This window comes from Cucurbita pepo, chromosome 10 (genome assembly GCF_057944985.1).
Source record: "Cucurbita pepo subsp. pepo isolate OVF chromosome 10, ASM5794498v1, whole genome shotgun sequence".
Classification (NCBI taxonomy): domain Eukaryota; kingdom Viridiplantae; phylum Streptophyta; class Magnoliopsida; order Cucurbitales; family Cucurbitaceae; genus Cucurbita; species Cucurbita pepo.
The window spans coordinates 19,177,421-19,200,932 of NC_141807.1; the positions used below are offsets into that span (position 1 = coordinate 19,177,421).

The 23,512-nt window shown below is 35.9% G+C and overlaps 2 protein-coding genes across 2 annotated transcripts; one reads left to right on the forward strand and one right to left on the reverse strand.

The window, feature by feature from the left end:
* Positions 1 to 1,886: 1,886 nt before the first annotated feature.
* INO80 (DNA helicase INO80-like protein) lies at positions 1,887 to 17,697 on the reverse strand. The gene is made up of 23 exons (XM_023687987.2): positions 17,364 to 17,697; positions 16,975 to 17,062; positions 16,451 to 16,847; positions 15,934 to 16,366; positions 15,622 to 15,822; positions 15,388 to 15,498; positions 14,168 to 14,583; positions 13,956 to 14,064; positions 13,787 to 13,867; positions 13,541 to 13,713; positions 10,835 to 10,960; positions 9,951 to 10,112; positions 9,808 to 9,865; positions 8,977 to 9,204; positions 8,739 to 8,885; positions 6,457 to 7,011; positions 6,056 to 6,313; positions 5,864 to 5,971; positions 5,353 to 5,447; positions 5,057 to 5,213; positions 4,192 to 4,389; positions 3,940 to 4,092; positions 1,887 to 2,598 (listed from the first exon to the last, which is right to left on the reverse strand). Exons 1-23 carry the CDS (start codon positions 17,418 to 17,420, stop codon positions 2,365 to 2,367), a joined length of 4,545 nt encoding a protein of 1,514 aa, XP_023543755.1. The 5' UTR covers positions 17,421 to 17,697; the 3' UTR covers positions 1,887 to 2,364.
* A 1,882-nt stretch (positions 17,698 to 19,579) lies between these two features.
* On the forward strand, positions 19,580 to 23,206 carry LOC111804250 (putative calcium-binding protein CML50). Its single transcript, XM_023688985.2, has 5 exons — positions 19,580 to 20,160; positions 21,354 to 21,400; positions 21,469 to 21,644; positions 21,900 to 21,918; positions 22,836 to 23,206. The coding sequence occupies exons 1-5, from the start codon at positions 19,647 to 19,649 to the stop codon at positions 22,938 to 22,940; spliced, it is 861 nt and encodes a 286-aa protein (XP_023544753.1). The 5' UTR covers positions 19,580 to 19,646; the 3' UTR covers positions 22,941 to 23,206.
* Positions 23,207 to 23,512: the final 306 nt, after the last annotated feature.

Here is a 23,512-nt window from a genome sequence, read left to right on the forward strand (position 1 = left end):
CTTTTTTTAGTATTTAAAATTTGACACGCTTAAAATGCTTTTAAAATGTATTTTGGAAGTATTTTTTAAGTATGTTTGACCTCCAGCTCACATTAATTACTATTCTAAAAATTGAGATTATTGATATTAATAGACATAAAGTTAAATTACGTATGTTCTAAATTTATGTATGGATCTTTCTCGAAAGGTTATATATTAAAATAAATCTTCTCATTAGAAAAGAGGGATAAATCTTCTCATTAGAAATGCCATTTCAGTATTGTCTATGCTCTCTCCTTGATTACTCTCTAATAATCCTTCCTCTCTCCATTCATATTTGCTTAATTACATCCCATAATCATTTCTCTCTCCTTTGATTTAAAATTTCTTTCTTTATGATTCCTCTTCCTTTAATTGCCATAGAAAGATTTCTATCCAAAGACATCATTTAATCTGTAGAATTTACCTAAAATAGAGTAGAAAAATGGTAGAGAGAATAGGGAGATATTTGTTTCCGATAGATAAGTAGGGTTGGGAATAGAGGTGTTATTCCTCGTCCCTGCTTATATGTATATATTCTATTACAAATTATAATAAATCAGATTTTTTTTTATATTTTGTGTCTTACAACTATATTTTCTTGATTATGCACAAATAGGTCATCATTTTATTTCAATCGATACTTTATTTTTGCGAACAAGCCAAAGGTTTGTAAAATTACTTCAAAACAATGAATTTTGGGGCTCCTTGTAAATATGATTAATTATATATATTACACCATATAAGGTTTTAAAACTATAATAGTAATATTTAAGATAAAACTATGTTGAATTTATTAAAATTTAATTTTTTTAGAAATCATGTTAGTAAAACATTATATTACATTTGTGTTTACATTTTTTAATAAAAACTATACTGTAAAATGGAAATAATACATTAGAAAAGTTTATTCGTAAGAACAATTTTTTAAAAAAATACATATCTGAAAAATTTTCTTACGGAGAACTTGATACCCATGCATTTTTCTGGTGGGATTCTCCGTCTCAAATCCCACAAAAATAAATGGAGAATATCGAGACAATAGAGAATGAAAAAAAGGACAGAGATAGAGAAGGCTTCTCTGTTTCCCACCTCGAATGAAAAAAAGGACAGAGATAGAGAAGGCTTCTCTGTTTCCCACCTCTACAGACATTTTTTCTCTCTCACCCGTCACCATTAATAAAATTCTCTTCATGAGACATATTTCAAATTCATCTCCACCTTACTACAATAACAATGTTTGGATTGGACAGGTAATTTTAAATTATAGGTTTAAAACATTACACTTTTATTTTAAAAGTATACCATGTTACACTATTTTGTCATTGTCGTAGTCTAAATTAGTGAACGTTTTTCTTGAATAGACCCAACATCATCCTTCGACGCAATTGATAGAACCAAACCAAAGTTTGTTTGAAAGGTAATTGTAACACGTTTTCAAATTGAAACATTAAATTAGTGTCGCCATCTAAATTTAAGATTATATTTAATAATTTAAAAGATAAGACAAACATTTCAAATAATTACGTTGAATCTCATCGACATGTATATCACGATATATATTGCATCACAATGATATCATAAACTTGTTTAGATGGTTTGGCTGTTACCATAACCGGAACCTGAAGATCCTTGCCAGCCACCATCATCCACAATCAATGTTGCCTCGTTTGGACTATATTGGACAAGAACTATATTCCTCGTCGATATCTGGATTGAACGGGGAAGTCCCTCGTTTGATCTGAACAAGGAACGATGTTTCTCATTCGAACAAGATGAGACATGATTTTCCTCATTCCATTTGGTTTGAATGATCAAGGTAAACCAAGAAAACGAACTAAAAATATTACACAAGATAACACCATTGATGAAAATGAAGAATTCCTTTCTTTTCTTTTCCCCACGAAATACTCAGTTTTAGAACCTCGGTATATAGCACAAGAAAATAGCTTCTCAATAAGCCAATATATAAATCTATACAAATATAATTACACAGATGATTTCCGCCAAAAAGATAAATAAAATTACCTTCAATTCTTCAATTGGCTATGTGATGGCGGACAAGCTTCATTTGCATATTTACAAGCTCTCGCAATGCTTCTCCCATTTGCTTTGCTGAGCTCCTCCACTGGCTAGCGAGTCAGAAAACCGACGTACACCATACCGGATTAGTAGATGGGAAAGAACCAGAGAAGGGGCCAGGACGTGACACGAGAGATGAAGTATGCCATCTTATCGTCGATGTCTTGCGCAGTTGATCAGTATGATCAAATTCCGCAACCGAAGTTCGGTTGCTTTGCAGGATGGTGAGATATGCCTGCACTTGAATCCAGCTCACAACTGCTGCTATTGTGGATACTGAGTGTGATCTGAAATTCCCATGTTTGTGGAGGTAGTTGCTGGTACAAGGTTTTCATTTACACTCTTGGTTGGTCGCTTTGGTCGCTTTGGTTTCTGAGTTTGAGGTTCGAGATTTTGCTGGTAGTCGTCCAAGTTGAAGTCAACCACTGGGCTAATTTCGTTTATCTTTTGTAAACTTCGAGCTTTCGATGAATTTTGCTTTTCAGAACCCCCTTTTCTCTGCACAAAGACAATGTATATACAATACATGTTATAAATAGGAAAATAAACCATCCTTTTCCCATGCAAGCAGGCAATGATATAGGCATATGTGATTTGAAACAACGCTGCTTATTAAAAATAGTGGGACATATCTACAAGCAATAATAATGAACTCTATAATAAAAGACAACACGGAATGTACACCCATGAATATAGCTCCATCACATTTTGATTTGATAAGGTATCAAAAGCCCTATTCTGCTAATGATCCATCCTCGCAAATCTCTTGGGAGGCTTCACCTATGGCCTATATACTAATTCTGGGAGACGACATGAATATGAAGTTATCACGGTTTCGATGTGTGTCCAACCTAGGATTTTAAAGGGATCTCCAAACAACTCGAATCCTTACCAGTCATTAACACTAGAGGATCCATGTTCACCGACAATTCTTATATCAAATTATGGAAATATACCAAATATATCTTAAGAACATAACAATCCATAGGTGAAGTAAAGCGTTCAAAACTGTGGAACAATGGTCTCACTCTGATATCCTCAAAAACCTTTAATGGACTTCATAGTTCACGCACTGGAGGATCAGTCAAAAAATGATCAAGGATTGTACTCAGGCTTGGAAAATATAACAGGACAGAAATAGAATCCTAGAACAATAAAAATGCGACACATCTTTGTCCAAAATTCTATACTTGTATTCACACTATTTTTTAATGAGAAACAAGTAACCTTCATTTCTTGAGATGAAATACAAAAGACGCGCAGGTGCCCATATGATTTACAAAAAATATTGCCAATGAGCTGAGAGTGAAGTATGGCTAAGTCCCGAAAAGTTGGGAGAATTTACGCTGAGAGATAGCAATGTAATTAAGGTGCTTAAAAAAGAGTCATAATATGTAGCTTTTTCCTAAAGGATGTGTAGGTTTCGCTCGAGCCATATTAACCAAAGGAATGCTATGTTGGAGGAGACCCATACGGCCTCCTTTTCTTAGCTGAAGGGGTGGCCCATGAAGAGCATCTCTAAAAAGAGTCGTTGGATCATTTGGCAAGGCATTGTGTAAGTTGAAAGCCTTCAGGATTTTTGCCTAGGAGTTTGCGAAGGGGCAAGAGGTGAAAAGGTGCATCATGGTTTCACCATTTTGTTGACAAATAACACACCGGTCTGGAGAGGAGACAATCCATGGGACCTTTTTTAGTAAGGTGTCCCCTGTATTTATATGGGCTTAGAGAGAGGTTTTGGGATCCTAATCTATATGTCATTATATTCACACTCTCCTTATAGACTACCAAGTTTGGAATATCATGAATTGTCTGCAATAATAGATGGAAAAGGTCCAGTACCTTTTTACTGCTGGATTTAGTTTTTTCCAGATCGGGAGATCGATCATATTCAGTACCCCCGGATTCAAGGTTCATTAAATCCTCCAATGAAGCGTCACCTTCAGCATCAACTCTTATACCCTTTGCTTGTTTTTTCTTTTGTCTATCCTTTGCCTGGTAAAAAATAAGATTTAAGGGAACTGAAGATGGAAAATAATATACAAATATAGATATCTTCTTGCAAGATCAGAAAATGAAATAAATCAGACCCACCACAATAGGAATTTCTATTAATTTTTGCTCCAACTGGGAATCATCCAGAAGTAAAGATACGACATCCTCAGGAGCTAATATGTCTCCTTGAACATGGCCACCAGTCATGACAAGCTGCTGAACAGTGTTTTTCTGACTAGCTCTTTGAAGAATCTTTTCTTCAACGGTCTCTTTGCAAATTAGTCTGTACACAGTAACCTATAAAGCAAATTGCAAGAAAAGGTTCAATAAAATAATGAAAGGGAGTGAGGAATGGAATAAAGAAGAGAGAGAGACAGTAAACAGTTCACAAGCACACCAGATTTACTTAAAGACCCAAGAAATTATATTTTCAGTACTTAAACTTACTGTGATTATAGCTCCTAAGCTTCCATTTTTTCAATTTGGTCACACATCTTCAATTTAAGGTCAAAATTAGTCTAGCTACAAACTCTATTAGTAAGAATTGATGATTGGTATCAGTCAGCATTGTTAAATGAATGACCTAGATTTAAGGAATATTTGTATAATTCATAGCCTTTAATCAAGAGATATTTGCATAATCCCATTAAATAAGGGAAGTAGTTGACGTCCCAAATTTATTTGTGTAGGATTGATTTATTGTCACCGATTTATTCGATCTAGGGATTTAGTTAACTAAGCACATACCTCTCTAAAAATTAATATAAAAAGCAAGAAAATTTACACTCGCAACAAGCATAGTACTAGACAATTTATAATTTAAAAGAAAAATAATAATTGAAAACTCATCTAATAAAAGGAAAAGTATGCAATCAAAAATTTCTACTAAAGCAAGTTTTTCCCAAAACATCCAGCAGCTATTCTCCACTAAAATCTCAAATTCCGTGATGAAAGGAAAACTAACATCTTTTGTCTGTCCCAGACGGTGAGCTCTGTCCATGGCCTGCAAATCCAGGGTTGGATTCCAATCACTTTCATAAAAGATGACAGTATCAGCAGCTGTCAAGTTAATGCCAAGTCCACCAGCTCTTGTGCTCAACAAGAATACGAAAATATCACTCCTACAATATAACATGATCGCATTACAAAATAAGAACCAGGGTGCTAAGATCCAGGGAGAAACCAAAAGTAAGCAACAAATTCATCCGATAGCAGAACACGATGTAATAAACACCATTTTGATGTCAAGAGAGGCTATACCGAAGTTGGAAGTCCCTGACCATATCTCGACGATCCATTATAGTGGAGGATCCATCGAGTCTAAGATATCTATACTTTCGATAATTCATGTAATCCTGCAGGGAATTGTATAATTGCAAAAGTGAGTAAATAAACTCTAGAAACCTTGTTAAACAATAAGGCCATGGTGCTTACGAAAGATATCGTCTTGTTTTAAAATTTCAAGTAGCCAAGATAAGCTAGCAACTCAACACAACAGGAACTGAAAATGGTTTAGAGTATTTGAGGGCCATGATTACACCTTTAAAAAATAAAAATAAAAAAAGGAATTTGGACCCACTATCATGCCATGCTCAATTCTCTGTTTTTTCATTTTTCCTCAAAATAGTGAAATAATGAAGGATCAAGAAATAAAAAGTCGGCCTGAATCTCAAATCTAATGCAGTAAATTTGATGTTTTACTTCAGCAATAGATTTCATATCATCGAAGGAAACCCTAAATCCCAGAGCATCATGGATGAAGAATGAGTACCTCAAGAATATTCAACATTTTTGTCATTTGAGCAAACAGAAGTACACGATGATTTTCAGCCCGTAAGCGTTTCAGTAATATATCTAGCGTTTGTAGCTTCCCAGAGTCCTACATATAATTCATTGTAGAACCTTGAAAATATAAATACTCCTTAAAGGATAAAGTAAAGTGAGAAGAGAAAGTAACACCAACCGTGAGCAACTTTGCTGGATCAAAACTTTGCATTGGAGGACAAGACCCAAAAATACTGTATGTCAACTGAAGAGCAGGCTGGGAAACTTGTATTTCAGAATCTATCTCTTGAATCAAAGGGTGGGGTCCATTTGGTTTTCTGGGTCCACTAAAGTCAGATGTGCGTGCAAACCCAATAAATAATCTCTTCACCCAAGGGTCATGCAATTGTTCAACTGTTTGGTAAGCGAAGTTTCGATCTGAACAGTGCGCACCTATCTGCAAAATAGATGCGGCAACTAAGCATTAAACAAGTACCTCAAATGATAATTGACAACTTCTCATTTCACCTGTCAAGACAAAAGCTTCTAGTTTCATATAAAAAAAAAAGATAGTAAACTGAATTTTAACTACACACACACCGGTGGAGCTCTAGTTCTTGGAATAAACGTGTATGCTGAGTGAAGAAGCCCTGCATTTGCCTGAAGTCTCTCCTGTTGAGGAATGACTAAAGCCTCAAAAGGAGTATCACCGGGCCCTGTTGCAAGTTTTCTCCTGAGTAAGTTAGTCTGTGATGTGGAAGGCATTAACAACATTCTTGTAACAGCACGCACTTTTCCCTGCTCAAGAGAACCATTTTCTGGATCATCATCAATAGATTCCATAATGAAGTCTAAGATTCCATCCAGAAATTGTCGGTCCCATCTCATTATGGAAAAAAGTAGCCGTTCTAGAAAAGAACCATTGGCCAAAAATGTAACTTCTGCAGGAGACAGGTCCATCAAATGGGTGAAACCAAAAGTACCACTTCGACGATAAGAATGATGTAAATTGTCTCCTTGCATGAATATGGATTGATAAACATTTTCCGAAGAAAATATGTTGAAATGTTTCGAAAGATATCCTCCATCAATGCCATGTGCAACTGCAAATGATTTTGAACATCGAAGAACCTCTTGGTGGACTAGTTTTGGTAACTAATAATCAAACAATCAGATTAAAACATATATTAGTCATTCCTTTGGAAAAGCAGAGTAAATAGGAGAACTAAACAAAAACATCCACACTGACTTAATGTGCATATATAGGAACCCTCATGATGGAAGATATTCAGTGAATGGAAAATACACAAAAAGAGGTATATGCTTCAAAGAATCCAGCAGTAGTAGTCTTTTGTAGCTTCTAAAAAAAATTAGACCTATAGCTTAATAGAATAACCCATAAATGTAAATCTGAAAAATAAGAAATATGTTTATAGCGTCAAGAAAATTCCATTATAAAAGAGAAATATTAAGATATGGTAAAAGTGATTGTCCTTAATATACTAGAAGGCACAAACATGAGCCAAGTATTTCATTATTCATTTGTTCTAACTTTTTCCAAATTTAAATTCAAGTATTTTCTAAGTTTTTGTATACTAGAGGATTAGTTCGTGTGTACTCATGTCAATATACTAGTATACGGGGCAATCTTCAAAAAAAAAAAAAATTGCAGCTCAGACCCCCGTAATAAATTTATAACAAATTTACTAGTCATTAACACTCCTTTTTAAAAAAGGAATTAATAATCCATTATCAATAAATTATTTCAATAGTAGACTTTAAAATACTATAATTTAACAGAACAAGATTCTGAGTGATAAACTTAGTTTGGGCAATTTATTTTTAAAACAAAAAATTGTTTTTTTTACAAGTCGAATTTCTTAGGAAAAAAAATTAGAATCATATATGAGGGCAATGCAACAGAAAACCCCAGAATAAAATAAGCAAAAATAGAGAACAGAAAGTAAATTATAAGTCAAAATCAAATTGCATATGATAATTTAGAACATTATTTCATTATTGTAATGAAAAAATGTAAATTACAAAATCATCAGGGATACAACTTCTGGTAGTTACATTTTTATTTATATGTAAACAACAAATAACACTTATAAATTCTGGTTGTTACATTTATAGATAAAAAGATATTCCAATTATTCCTTCTTTTTTTTTCTTTTTTTTTTTCTTTTTTTGAGACAGATATTTCCATTATTCTAAAAAAATTTAGTCACATTTTTAGAATTATGAGCTAAATTAGGTAATGATTCTAAATTAGGGTATAAAACATGGATGCTTGGCCGGTTTACACTTTTACCTAATAACCTCAACAGCCTTCTTATCTACACTCTTAATGAACATCTGTTTTCTAATGGAAACAAGGTTCTTTGGATACACCTTATTCGAAGCTTTTTGTGGACAACTGGGAAAAAACGTAATAATCGTCTCTTCAAAGATAACGAAAAAATCTATTCATCGTTGTTTTGATCAAATTATATGACTAGCAATGTCTTGGTGTAAATGCACATCTTTATATAGCTCTTATAGTCTCTCTACACTTTTGACCAATTTAAGAAATCTTTTGTAATTCCTTTGATTTGGGTTTTGCCCTTCTTTCGTAATTTTCATGCATCAATAAAATTTGTATAAAAAAATTAATAAATAAAGCTTCTGAGTAACACCCGGCAATAAACTACCCACTAGTTTTTCAGGCCCACAAGTAAAATAAAAACACGCTTCTAGGATAGCTATTAAGGGATGAGGGTTACCATCAAATCACCGAAGTCAATAATTAATAAGATCGATGTGGACATAACTTGATTTTAATTCTGTATATGGACATCTATTATATTAATTAGTATGTATAGAGGCAAAATTGGAAGTACCTTAAACTCAATGAGATTGTGACCTCCCGAGTAGTGAACGTCCTCATGTTCGCCAAAAGGAGGGGGCAAAAGAGGATTAGGAATGTCTGCAAAGTACAGGTATGTGCTTCCCTCATTCCTTTCGAACAATTCTGGGTGATTGCAAACCTACCCATTTACATAGTTAAAATACTTCTCTAATTGTTGTTATAAAAAAAGGTACTTATTGAGTCTGTAGAAAGAGAGAGAGATCAAATACCTTTCTCAGCTGAATGACAATGTTCATAAGATTGAGAATTTTTTTCTCATTAAGATGCCTATTGCTATCAAACAACTCAGCAAGAGATATCTTATTCTTGATAGCTTGATAAAAAGCTTGCTGCCGAGAACTTAACTTGCAATGCACTGTAATCTCTGTTTTTCTAGTAAGCTCAGAGACTACATCCTTTTTAACTCTCCGCAACATAAAAGGCTTTAATATTGAATGCTGTTTCAGAAAAATGAGAAACCCATGAATAAGCCAACAAAGTAAGTCACAAAATACTGAATCTTTTATAACTCCAACCCTTGATTTATTCTATCATCCAAATTCCATTTACTAATATAAAATAAATCTAAAAAAGCTTTCTTAATAAAGATGAAAATAGACTATATGATCCAAACCAGTTAAAGAACACTGATGTCTTGATAAGAAATGTCCTTTGTTTCAAACTTTCAAGATACAACGAGTGTATAAAATTAGCTACATAAAAATGAGGCTCTATCAGAAAGCAATTTGGTGACCCAACAAGTTCCTTTCCACCGAGAGGAGAGTGAGATAGTTAAAACTAGATCTAGTTTTATCAACACCAACACAAATTTTAAATTTTCTCCATGAAAATTTTTATAACTCTATCATATAAAACAGGGAGGAACTTCTGTCATAGTGAATTTCTTCAAGTAGGAGATTCGTAAGGATGAAACAGAAGTGCTGCACGTTCCCAATCTAAACAAGGAATTCTGAGTGTGTAACTTCCTATAGAAGCAGTTTCATTTCATATAACAACAAAATTGATATGGCAGATTTCACGGGTAATAAATCAGTACTTACCAAGCGGTTAAGCTGGTGCTCGTTCAAAGTACCCCCATGTTCTGCATGATTTTCAATTCTGCAGGAAAAGAATATGAATCAAATAACATTTACTTAGCATAGTTTGATTAAATCGCGATAGAGCTCAACTAATCAATACTGACCCTTTTGAAAACCATTCATTGAATTGTTCGTGGCTATCAAATAAAGTAGGCATGATGAAATGTAGAAGGGCCCACAACTCGGCCATATTATTCTGGACAGGAGTCCCAGTAAGCAGCAATCGATTCCGACAATTAAAGCTTAGCAGTGTCTTCCACCTTATGCTGTCAATTTAATGAAACCAACATAATACATTAGAGCCTAAAAAATGGCCACAATTATGGTGGTTCTGTTGAATAATACATTTTTTAATAAGGTTCTGCTGAGTAATACTTTTTTATAAAGTTCAGCAGAGCAAACTATTCAGCTGTTTAGTCGTTTACTAGAATACTCATGACACAAGCAAGAGGATTTTATGTTAACGAAAGCCTATCACCTATCCTTGATCCAACTGCTTCTCAGTTACATGATGGGTCATTAACATAAGTTCCACTGGTACGTTAAAATAGGAAGGGATGGTCGATAATATGCAAAACAAAACCTTTATTATTAACATGCAGAGAGGGAAGACAAAATATCCACCCTGAGCCAAGAAGATTCTATTGATTATATTAAAATAAAACTTCATAACAAGAAAGATTTTTTTATAAGAAAAAATCTCTCTAACTTTCCAGACACACACATTTGCTAAGAAAATATCTTGTCAAATTCACATCAATAACCAGATTTGTGACATTTCTTCTACAGTAAGTTTCTGAACTACTGCCTTTTCAAACCTATAGTTCTCTTTCCAGACTACAGGGAAGTATGAATCAGTATAAACAACCACAGGTAGAGTTTTCCTATAACACTAACAGGAGGACTAAATAAATAAACGTATGCGCACCAAGACCAACCAACAAATAGTAAATCAGCTAGGGCCAAATGCAAAGTAATAGGAACAAACCTTGTAGAACTCTTGATTGCCTGTGCCTCATCCAAAACCATATATTGCCACTTAACACGCCGAAAATACTTTTCATCAGAAACAAGTAGCTGATAGCTGGTAATGAGGATGTGAAAACCAGCATCCCTAGAAGGAAAAGGAAAGAAAACAACCAATGTGAAAAGAAAAGAAAGAAAAAAAAAAAAAAAAAAAAAAAAAAAGATGACAAGCATCCATGAAAGAAAAAAATAAAACAGTAACAGGCATAAATAAAAAGGATAATGACATGGTGAAAGGAACAGCAACGAAAACCTATTCGACATCACAGACATCTCCGAAAAAGCATCTGGCTTGATACCAATGTCTGAAATTCTTCATAACTATCAACATTGATGATTTGGCTTTGGCCAGCCAAATACCTATCTTAGCCTCTATGACGCTTGTGTAAAAGAGTACATGAATGAACTAAGACCACATTTGAATAAGAGTGGTCCTGAAGATATGATGTTATGATTAAGAAATGCTTAAAAGATTTGATGGTTACCACTTATACCAACAAGGTGCACCTTTCTTTTTGGTGGCTCAATCATAAGAACTCATAAGAACTCCAAAGTTAAGCATGTTTGGCTTGAAGCAATTTTATGTTGGGTGACTTACTAGGAAGCATGTGAGTGAGGATAAAAGTATGTTCAAAGGACTCTTGTTAATTTGTGGGGATAGTCTTCACTCTTCAAAGTGGTTAAAGTCAAGTAGGTAACATGGTCATGTCGCCGAAAAATGCCGAGGCCATCAAAATCAGGATCTCAAATCCTAGTCCGAATCCTGGATATGGGGGGTTACAATTTCACTCTTGATGGTAAGCCTAAATCTCCCAGCTTTTGGGCCCCAATCCTTGAGAGAATTGCATAAAAGCTTCTAAACTAGAAGCATGCCTTATTACCTACGGAGGAAAGCTTATACTATATGTCTCCCTTTTTAGCAACCTATCGAGAAGCTCCTGAAATTTTCTAAGGGAGGCCCCAAACAAAGGGTGGCTCTCATCTAGTCAGCTGTAAAAAGATTCAACGCCCTAATTATCTTGGAAGTCTTGACATTGCAACATTGAGCAAACAAATCAAGCCATGTCGTCCAAATGGATATGGAGATACCTTATACCTAGAAGAATTCCATGACGGTGATCAAATGCAACCTCCTCTTGTACTCCAAGGTCAAAAACAAGGTAGCTAATGAAAGCAATATGATTTTGGAAGGATTATTGGATTGGATCTAGGCCATTTCTTTCCTTTTTTTTTTTCCTTCTATATTTTTGCATGTCCAAGTTACCTTGCGCGCACCTCAACTAATCTTACAAGACAATCATCTAACCCTACTACATGAGCCACTTTTTAATACACTCCCAAGTATCCGCTTTCTTTCAAACAGAAAACCATCAACAATCATAGAGTTCGACTCCGTTAGTTTTAGGAAACATCTAGAGGACAATGAGATAATTGATCCATCTACAGGACAATGAGATCATTGAACGGGCTCCCCTATCCTACTTCTCTCACTAGTCACCTCTCCTAACAGCCAGGATCAGGTGGGAATGGATTCTCTACAGTAACCTTCTCTAAAAGACAACTATTTCTTGCCCCCAACTGCTGGTTGCGGCATGTGCAATAAGGATGCTTAAACATAGATCCATCAGTTTGTCTCCTGCCTCTATATTTATGGATTTTCATCCTTCATTCTAAATGCCTTCAATTGGCAAGCAATAAGGATGCTTAAACATAGATCCATCAGTTTGTCTCCTGCCTCTATATTTATGGATTTTCATCCTTCATTCTAAATGCCTTCAATTGGCAAACTATCTACGCAACCCAAGAGATTTACTTGCAGCCACATTGGTGGACCGCCCTTAGAAAGGAGAGAGAAACTCTTTGGCTCAAAAAAAGCAGAGTTTCTTTTGTAAGCTTATGGTACGGAGAAATCAGGAGTCCTCTGGATCCTTTTTGAATCTGGTTTGTACTTGAGCTTTATATTGGGGTAAATGTATTTTTTTTTTCCAATTATAATCTTAGCATTATTGGCCGAGTGGAAGGTCTTTTTGCCTTCTCCCCTTAATTCCATTCATCAATGAAATCCCTGTTTCTTGACCTTAGAACAATGACAGAGTTGAACCCCGTTTCTTTTCCAAAAAAAAAAAAAAAAAAATAGAAGAACAATAATAATAATAAAGAAATGAAGAAGTACAATGGACTAGACATAAATAAATTTAAATTAGCCAATAGTCTGCAAGATAAGAATGAATATTCTTGCCTTCATCAAGATGAAAGCAAACTACTTAGGCCATAGTCATACTTGTCAAATACAAAAAGAGAAGAGGTAGATGATCAGAAGATTCTTAACTTAGTCAACTTTATTCAAACAACCATACGTCCTTAATCATCCAGTCTAGAAGAAAAAGGCAAACAAAAACGAAAGCTTAAAAGGTAGGAGAAAGAGCATGCCCAATTTGACAACTAAATATTATTCAGTTCTCCGTCACTGTTTTGTCTCATTTGCAATTTCATGATTGTTCACAAGTGGGTAATGTCATCGTTTTGTCAAGGAAAAATCATGCAGTATTTATTTTAAAAAAGATAGACAACAAATTGTTTTTGAAACAAACATTTGTCACGGCATGAATCACAAAAGTTGAGCTAAACCTTTAGTTTTCGTTCTTTTAAAAGTCGAACTTCAGATTACCTGCGATATAGATTCTTGGGATTTATCTTTTTCCTGAGAACTGTACGCTCTGCAAGCCCACCCCAATATGGAAGAGCTTTTAGGTCGGGGCAGAAACGGTTGATTTCATCGACCCAATTGTTCAAGACAGATGCAGGTGCAACAACCAGAAAAGGCCCCCATATATTTTTATCCTGATATGAGAAAGGTGATAATAGTCAATACTGAGAAAAAAAAAATACTAAAATAACTTTGTACGATCATTACCTCAGCCAAATGAGCCAAAAAAGCCATAGCCTGTATCGTCTTTCCAAGGCCCATTTCATCAGCAAGTATGCCATTTAAACCCTGTAGATAACCACGGGACCAAACTTAATTTTTTTAAAACACAAATGAATCCAAGATAATCATTTCACAAGAACTTCATACAACCAACCTGCTCATAACAATTGACCAACCATTGGAGACCTTTTAGCTGATATTCTTTAAGGCTACCTTTAAACAACTCAGGTGTTTGAACTGTTGAAGTTACAGGCATGGTTGAGCTGCCAAACAGAAATATAATTCCATTAACTTGACTAAAAAATTGGAACAGTCTCAAACTCCAAAGTGGGGATAACATTTTAAAAAACAAAAAGGAAAACTCACGGATGAAGCAGATCTATGTTACTAGCTCCAGAAACCTCATTTTGATCAGGTTCAGAAGCTTGGCGTAACCTTGAGCATTCATCATCAAATGCACTTGTTAACCTTTTTTGCTTCGAAACTGCATCTTGAGCAACTCTAAGTGCCTCCATCTTCAGTTCAGCCTCCTCGGGATCTTCTTCCTCAGCAGGCACACTATCTGAATTCCAAGTCCCTTCTTCAAAATTTGGTTTTTCATCTCCCAAAGGGAGAGATTCAGAAGGATGCAAATTTGACTTGTTCTGCATAAAATGACTATAAAGTTCTGTTTGTTGTATAAGAAAATTGAGCCTCTGCTGCTGTCTCTTAGCTTCTCGAAGTTCCTGCTCTCGCCTCAAAGCTTCAGCAGCCTCTCTTTCCTCTCTTTTCCGCACTTCCGCCTGATGAAAATGGAGAGAACTAAAGGATGAATCAAACATCCTTATACAATAAAAAAGACTAGAGAAAGGTATTTGTTTTCTCACAAAAAAAAAAAAAAAAAAAAAAAAAAGAAGGAGAGAGAGAGAGAGAGAAGGGTTTGCTTTGAGTCTGATTCGATGTTTTCAGTTCAACAGTATTTCATTTTTCACATATTGACATTGCCATGCCGAGGTTAAGACAAGATACATAATTTTATTGGACCCGAGCAACCAAAACACTGCCATAAATTAGCAGCTGACTGCGAAACTCAGCCTTGAATGAACACAAGGAAAAGCAAGCCAGGGAACAAGGTTGTGTTCGTATGGGGGAGTATCTGGCTTATTGCCTAACATACTAAAATTAAAATTAGAATTTCTATCCCTAAACTATTAACCTCATACCATCCATGTTTTTTAAAAAACACAAAGCATAATAAATGTGATAGTGATAACCCTCAGAAGTAACACATCCGGCTAAAATGGAATTATAGGTTTAAATGAGGTGATACAGGTAACATAATAAAATTGAAACATGAAATCAAAAAAGGAAAATAAGGGTTACGAGATTGTTATCATGGACATTAAATCAATTTTCATCCCTGGTGTTAGGAAAAAGAAATTGAGGCCAAGTAGAAAGGTGTGATGCACAAGCCGCAACTCCAAAACATGTGCTTTACAAGGTTGCCTCAACTCATACCAAGGCACAAAGCATGCTTAGACACATTTTAAAACCCTACTTAAAACCAAAATAAGATAAATAATTAATAAAGTAGAAAAGAAGAATACCATCTCCTTATCAATTCGCTTCCAAAAGAGCAACATGTCTCTAGCTAATTTCCTTGTTCGAATAGCAGCACCCCTCATCATTTTAAGAGATCTGCTGACCTTCATTTTCACCTGCTTAAGATAAAAAACACCATGTTGAAGAAACCACACTACAACATTCCAGATAAAGTACATAATTAGAAGCTATAGTTTAACCAAATTCCCTAACTCTGAAAAGGAATAAATAATACATGCCTCCCTTTGGCAAGTTTCTGAGAACCTCTTGGCATCAATTAGCTGCTTCCGATGAAAGGCTGTGAAGTTACGATGATGTTTTGGCAAGTCTCTCCTAACAATGTTGATCCAGATTTTCCCAATCTTCTCCATTTCCTCTCTCTCTATGACAGAAGGGTCTTTGATTACTTTTTGTTTCTTGGGCAGGCTTCGTTCAATAATCTGCAGCACAAAATGTGTGGAATGAACATTTGATCCTTCCCAAATATGAAAATGAATAACCCAAATAAAAGCAATGTGAAAATTGAGAACGTAATATCACAGATTATAAACCTCGTAAGTGTCTCCCTTCTCCAAAACCTTAACATAATATATCTGTAGCACACCACCATCAGATAAAATAGCTCGCTTTATACTTCCAGCAGCCCCCTCGGGGATGGATGAATTCAGCCCAACGTCAGATACTTTGAGACTGAATTTCTGTGGCGAGTTTGAAAATGCCAAGGCATCTAATCTTGCCTGAAGTGACTCGTACTGGGGCTGAGGGTCCCCCATCCCCGTCTGGCTTCGGGTTCCAAATCTTTTGTCATCAGCAATCATTGATGCTAAGGATCCCAAATCCAATGTACCCTCTAAGTAAACTTCCTCTACTTGGATGTCAGAGAAGCTTGGCAAGTTCAGTGAAGCAGCCAGCTTATCATAAGTTGGGGGAATTTTGTAAGTGATGCCATCCCCAATATCCAAATATGCAGGCTCATATATTACTCTGCAAAAGTAGAAAGATCTTAAAATGATGTCCACAACTAAAAGACTTCTCACACTTAAAAGATAATCATTTAAAGAAGAAAACCTGTCAGTGGTACGCAGCCGAGCAAGACCTGCCTCATGATGACTTCCTGGTCTGTGAGGATTATAATCATTAAGGCAGTCATTTGCAGTTTCCACTTCAAGAAATCCTCCTTGTTGCTCACTCCCCGACCTCCTAGCTCTTGAACTTGAGTTGCCCTTGGGCACTGAATTCCCAATGCGTGTGGGCATGGGAGATGAGGAGTCTTTAGACCTTCGCTTATACTTCTTAATGTGTTCTCCAAGCATTTGTCGATACCGCTCTTCAGTAATGTGCGTCCCGTAGTAATCGTCCACACTGTCGTTGTCCTCCTCACTGTTCAGGGACTGCCTTCTTTTCCTTGCCAAGCTCAACTCTCTCTTAGTCATGGTACCATTACCGTGTTTTGCAATTGTTCTACCTGATATACATTCACCATCAGTACCCATCCCCTCAAAACATATATCTTTTACGATAATTTTCAATTTTGGGCAAGTTTGCAAGGCACACATATCAGATATCACAGAGTCGATCAGAGAAACATGTACCTGGACTACCTCTGCTTTCATCCTGACTACTATTCGCATAATAATCAAAATCATCCTCTGGTTGCGGAAGTTGAAAGTTCAGCAGCGGCTGCATCAGAGCCCAAGATTAACAAAAGGAAACTAGAAATTCTAGAACAGAAGTACCTCATTCGACTAAAACCTACATTAAAAAACCCACAAAAGAAAGCAACTAAACAAGCAGCACACGAACATCAAACACAAAATCCCAAAAACTGAAAAATTAAAAACAAAAGCCGTAGAACCCAACAGCAATTTAGAACAAGCCACACATAATACAACGATTACCAGAACAAAGGGGGGAAAAAAGATAACATTGCGAAAAACAAAAACAAAAAAAAAAAAAAACAAAAAAAAGGTAGATGGTAAACCTCGAGATTGAAGAGGTTGGAGTAGAACAAATCCTTGGATTGCCTGTTACGGTCCATGTGAAAAGAGGCAACAAGGAAGCGAGTGAGGACCAGATAAACAGGACGCAGAATCTGCGAAGTGCATCGGGAGGATGGGAGCGAAGAGAGAGAGAGAGAGAGAGAAAGTGGAAACCCTAACCCTAGAAGAAAACCGGGATTTTGGGAATTGCGAATGGGGACGACGACGCAGTGTTGAGAAGTGCGGCGCAGGATAAGGAAGGCGAAGAAGGAGATGCGTCTATGGGAGCTAACGTGCGCCGAGCTGCAAACATTCGTGTTTAAAAACGTTCCTCGCCGCCGTGGCGCCGTGGTAACGGCCAGTCTATATATATATATATATATCTATTTATTTTCAAAATTTTAATTAAAATTTAAGACTTAATTTGAGTATATATTTTTAAATATTATCTTTCAAAAAAATTAAAAATTATTTTTAAGAGTCCGTAGAAGAATAAATAATAAAATAATTATTATGAAACTAAATAAATATATGTTGTAAGAAAAAAAAATATATTTTTAAAAATTAACTGTTGGATTCAATCTAATTTAATTTTAACCGAACTTATCAATAAACTTACCTCATAATATTTTCGTTTATTTGAACCGACTTCGATCCAAATAAGTTCATAATCCAATTCAATCAGTGCGTTTTAGATGGGGTTGATTGGGTTCTTCAAATTATCGAGTTTTTTAAACACTCTCGTTAATTAATAAATAAGAGGATATTTTGTCTTTAAATACTTAATTAATTAATCTTAGTTTATCAAAATTAATGTAACTAATAATATAATTTATTTTATTAAATAATGAATTACTTGTTTACTAAAATTATTAATTAACTAGCTAAATTAATTATAATTAATTACGGAAATATTTTTATTGACTTAATTATTAATACAAATTTAGAGTATTCAAATTAAAATTGTAATTAATTAAATTCCTTTTTTTTATTGTTTTATTATAATTTTATTTATTTATTATTGTTTTATTAATAACTTATGATAGTTTTATAATATGTATAAATATATCTCATTTAAAAATAATTTAATTTAACTTTTAAAATATAAGGTATAATTAATTTTTTAATGTGATTATTATGCTAATTATTTATATTTATAATTTATAGTTTTATTAAAATTATTTATTTGAATGTAATTATTGAAATTCATTACTATAAAATATCACCTTCGTCTTAAAATACAGTCATGAACTTACGTGTTTTGAAAAACATCATATTCTAGCTATGTCTAAAATAAATGCGACTACCACATGCATGTGTCATTGTCTCGAGTTGCGATGACGTCGTCAGCTGTACAAGAATGTTTTGCCTTGTCGTGAAATAGAAGCAACACGTCATCTTAGCCTCAACCTAGTCGACCTTGGCTAAAACCAGCCATTGAGCTTGGTTCTTCCCAACAACACAATGGGTCTCGAGCTCGGTTATTCGACCTAGGTCGATCATCCTTGGGTTTATACGTGTGAAAATATAAACATCTACATATACTACTACGAAATGAATAGATTTCTAGAATTTTTATCATAAATTTGGTCCGTTACATATCACCGTTAGGCTCGCGGATTCAAAATGCGTCTAATAGAGAGAGGTTTTCATACACTTATAAGGAATGTTTCGTTTCCATTTCCAACCGATGTGCGTTCTAACAATCCACCCCCGGGAGCCAACGTCCTTGCTGACACATTGTCCGGTGTCTGATTCTGATACAATTTATAAAACCCCAAGCTATAATTATAATTATGATACATTGTCCGGTGCTGACACACTGTCTGATTTTGATTCTGATTCTGATTCTAATACACTGTCCGGTGTCATGGCTGACACACTGTCCGGTGTCTAGTAGATATTATCTGTTTTTTTGCTATAATTATAAAATGAATAAAATATATAAAAAGAAAAATAATTTATTATAATTTGTAATATATGAACCTCTTTTAATAACACCAAAGTCATTTATTACCGTTGATTTTATTTTTAAATTTGAATTTCTTCAAATTAAATCTTTTTATTTTATTTTTTATTATTTAAAAATAATTTAAAGCTAGGTTTTAGGTCATATTTGCCCATTAATTTTTTTTTTATAATTATTATCTCATAAAATTAAATAATTTTAATTAAAATCGGGCATGAACAAATAAGATTATATAAACCTTCCACCAGAAATTTTTTTCAGATCACATTACTCATTGGGATCAGTAATTTCATTTTTTTTTTTGCTTAATCGGAAAATGTCAGGTTACCGAAATCAACCTTCCGGTTACGGTTATGGTTACGGCGGTGGCGGTGGCGGTGGTGGCGGTTACGGAGCTCCACCGCCGACGTCTCAGCCGTACAGTTCTCCACCCTACGGCTCGCAACATCCTCCGCCACAGTCTCAGCAGCCGTACGCTCCGGTGGCCGCGCAATATGGCGCACCGTCGGCACCGTATGGATCATCTCCGGGCGAAAAACCGCCCAAGGACAAGCCTAATCAGTCTTACGGCGGATCAGCCAGCGGTGGTCATGGTTATCCACCGCCTTCTGCGTATGGAAGCCCTTTCGCCTCACTCATGCCCTCCGCCTTTCCGCCTGGGACTGATCCGAGCATCGTTGCGTGTTTTCAAGTAGCCGATCGGGATAGGAGTGGGTTTATTGATGATAAGGAGTTGCAAGGTGTTCTGTCATCGTATAATCAAAAGTTTAGCATGAGAACTGTTCACCTCCTCATGTTTCATTTCACCAACACAAGCACCAGGAAGATCGGTAATCTCTCTGCTCCCTCTATCGCCTTTTTGTTTGCCCTGGCAACAATAAAATTTCATGTGGCTATGAATAATAGGAAGAGAGAACCTGTTGGAATCTGGAGGGCCCAGATAGAGAAAAAAGACAAACAGTTAGGCCAGTGGGGGCAGGGGAGACCCTTATCGGGGAATCTACTATTAGTTTAAGCTAATTTGAACATAATCTGATAGAGATCAATGTCTGTTTATAAATTGAACGCTTCATTGTCAAAACTTTCGAGGTGAATTTCATATAATTGCATAGAATTGTTATCTTCCTTCTTAGTGAATATGATTGTTTCTTATTACTGTTGGTTGATCTGTTCATGTTAGGAATTATGATTCTCTATAATGGTATATGATATTGTCCACTTTGAGCATAAATTCTCGACTTTACTTTTGGTTTCCTCAAAAGGCCTCGTACTAATTGTTATAGTGTTCTTACTTATAAACCCATGATCTTCCTTCTAATTAGCCAATGTGAGACTACCCCTGTCAGTAATTCTCAACAATCCTCCCTTCGAACAAAGTACACCATAGAGTCTCCCCTAAAGCCTATGGAGCCCTCGGATAGCCTCCCCTTAATCGAGGCTCGACTCCTTTCTTTGGAGCCCCTTTTGTTCGACACTTAGTCATTTTTTACTATACCTTCGAGACTCACAACTTCTTTATTCGACATTTGAGGATTCTATTGACATAACTAAGTTAAGGGCATGACTCTGATACCATGTTAGGAATCACGACACTCCACAATGGTATGATATTGTCCACTTTGAGCATAAGCTCTCATGACCTTGTTTTTTGTTTCCCCAAAAGGCCTCGTACCAACGGAGATAATGTTCCTTATAAACCCAAGATCTTCCTCTTAATTAGCCAGTGTGGAACTACTCCTTTCAATAATTCTCAACCGTTCATGATCTTCATAAATCATACCTATGAACATCATGAACACATTCTTTCTGTTACAAGGTAATCATTCCTCCATGATGCAAAACAATGACGATGTCATTTGAATTAGAGTGATGATTAAATTGTCTGTTCTTAATCTGCTCGAATCATCTTATTATCATTATCATTAATTTTTTATGCATTTGGCCTTGAGTGACCCTCATCTGGAAATCCTGCTTTTTATCATTCTATTGACATTGTCCTTTGCATTTCGTTTCTGGAAAACAGGACCCAAGGAGTTCATTGCTCTGTTTTATGGTCTTCTGAGCTGGAGGGTAAGCTGAAGAATTGATATCATTTCAGCCAACATTGTCTAAATGACTATTTATTGGATCTTTTTCAGGGTATTTTTGAGAGATTTGATTCAGACCGAAGTGGAAAAATTGATTCCAGAGAGTTGAAAGAAGCACTTTTCAGTTTGGGCTTTTCTGTCTCACCAATGATCTTGGACTTGCTGGTGTCTAAGTTTGACAAAAGTGGTGGGAATAGCAAGGCCATTGAGTATGATAATTTTATAGAGTACGTTTGTCTTCCTTACTTTTTCTTTTTATAACTGGGAGTTGAAACTTTGTTCCCACGTACCGGGGGGCACCCACACCCGCCCCAAGTCCCGGACCCGGGAGACATCAAGGGTCTTTGGTATTAGTTTGTCTTCCTTGCTCTTGATTTTACGTGGTACTCCTGATGAGAGTTTCTGAGTTACCCTTTAGTGTTGAGTTTTCACTTCACATTAATCACTGTTCTTATCAATTCTTCTTATTTTTGCAATCGCAGGTGTTGTCTTACAGTCAAGGTGAGCTTCTTTTATTCTATACTCTTTAGATGTGATGACATGATGTTTGAATCTGTGTATTTAGTCATGCATATTTGCTCAGTTGTCTTGATTTTGTTCCACTTATGTTGATGCCTATGAATACCCCGAATACCAGTGTAACAATCCAACAATCCAAGCCCATCGCTAGCAAATATTATCTGTTTCGGCCCGTTACGTATTGTCGTTAGCTTCATGATTTTAAAATGCATCTGTTAGGGAGAGGTTTTCACACCCTTATAAAGAATGCTTCGTTCCCCTCTCCAACAGATGTGAGATCTCACAATTCACTCCCTTTTGGGGCCAGTGTCCTCATTGACACTCGTTCCCCTCTTCAATCGATGTGAGATCTCACAATCCACTCCCCTTCGGGACTCAGTGTCCTTGCTAGCACACTGCTCGATGCCTAGCTTTGATACCATTTGTAGCAGCCTAAACCCACCACTAGCAATATCCATTCGACCCATGACGTATCGCTATTAGCCCCACGGTTTTAAAATGCGTCTGCTAGGGAGAGACTTCTACACCCTTATAAACAATGCTTCGTTCCCCTCTCCAACCAATGTGGGATCTCACAATCCACCTCCCTTCGGAGCGAGCGTCCTCACTGTCACTCGCTCCCCTCTCCAATCAATGTAGGATCTCACAACCTATTACACCATTTGAACACCCATGGCTATCAAGTAGTTACTTACCATCTAATTTCACTACGAGAAATTACTACTATCGTTTTTCGTTTTTCGTTTTTCGTTTTTCTCCTTTCATGTAACATGCAATGGTCTTTCACACACCGTTACTTTAAACTCCTTGAATGAACCGTTAACCCGATCCTTTCAAAACAAAGCCATTTCGATCTTTGTAACTAAAACTCGAAGTGACCGTGATGTAAAAATTTACAGGGGCTGACCGAAAAATTCAAGGAAAAGGACACCATGTACTCTGGTTCAGCAACCTTCAGTTACGAGGCTTTCATGTTGACAGTCCTACCATTTCTCATTGCCTGAGGAGTTCTTCAGCCTTCGTTCCATCAGGTACGTTCAATATAAAGCCTTGAGTTCTCTTTGGCTTTTCCTTCTGATTTCCATTGTGTTTGATAGAATATATCTATGCAGCCTTATCCTTATCCTATCCCAGTTTTCCAATTTCTCATTTGACTGTCAAATTTAGGTCATTGTGTCATATATGATGTAATGTGCAACCATTCATTTGGGCTAAGAGTATTATTGAATACTCTTGCCCCTACGAGTATAAATGATTCTTGGGAATACATTATGTTCCAATAACTCTCCCCCATAAACTTGGTACCACAACTCCTCGCACGTTCTCATATTCAAATCTCCCGATTCGGCCACGGGAAATATAAAGCTAAGCTTAGTTGGCTTGAAGGAGAATATATTTTTAGGATGCATGTGAGTCAGGTCAAGATGAAAAGACTCGGGTTAGTTTATAAAGATTGTGTAATGACCTGAAATTTCCTACTTAATTTAAGGTCGCTACTGTATACATATCATGAACATTGTTTCCGGAAATACTTCTTGTAAACCTTCAGCTTAAAACACAGCCGTGGACTTAACGT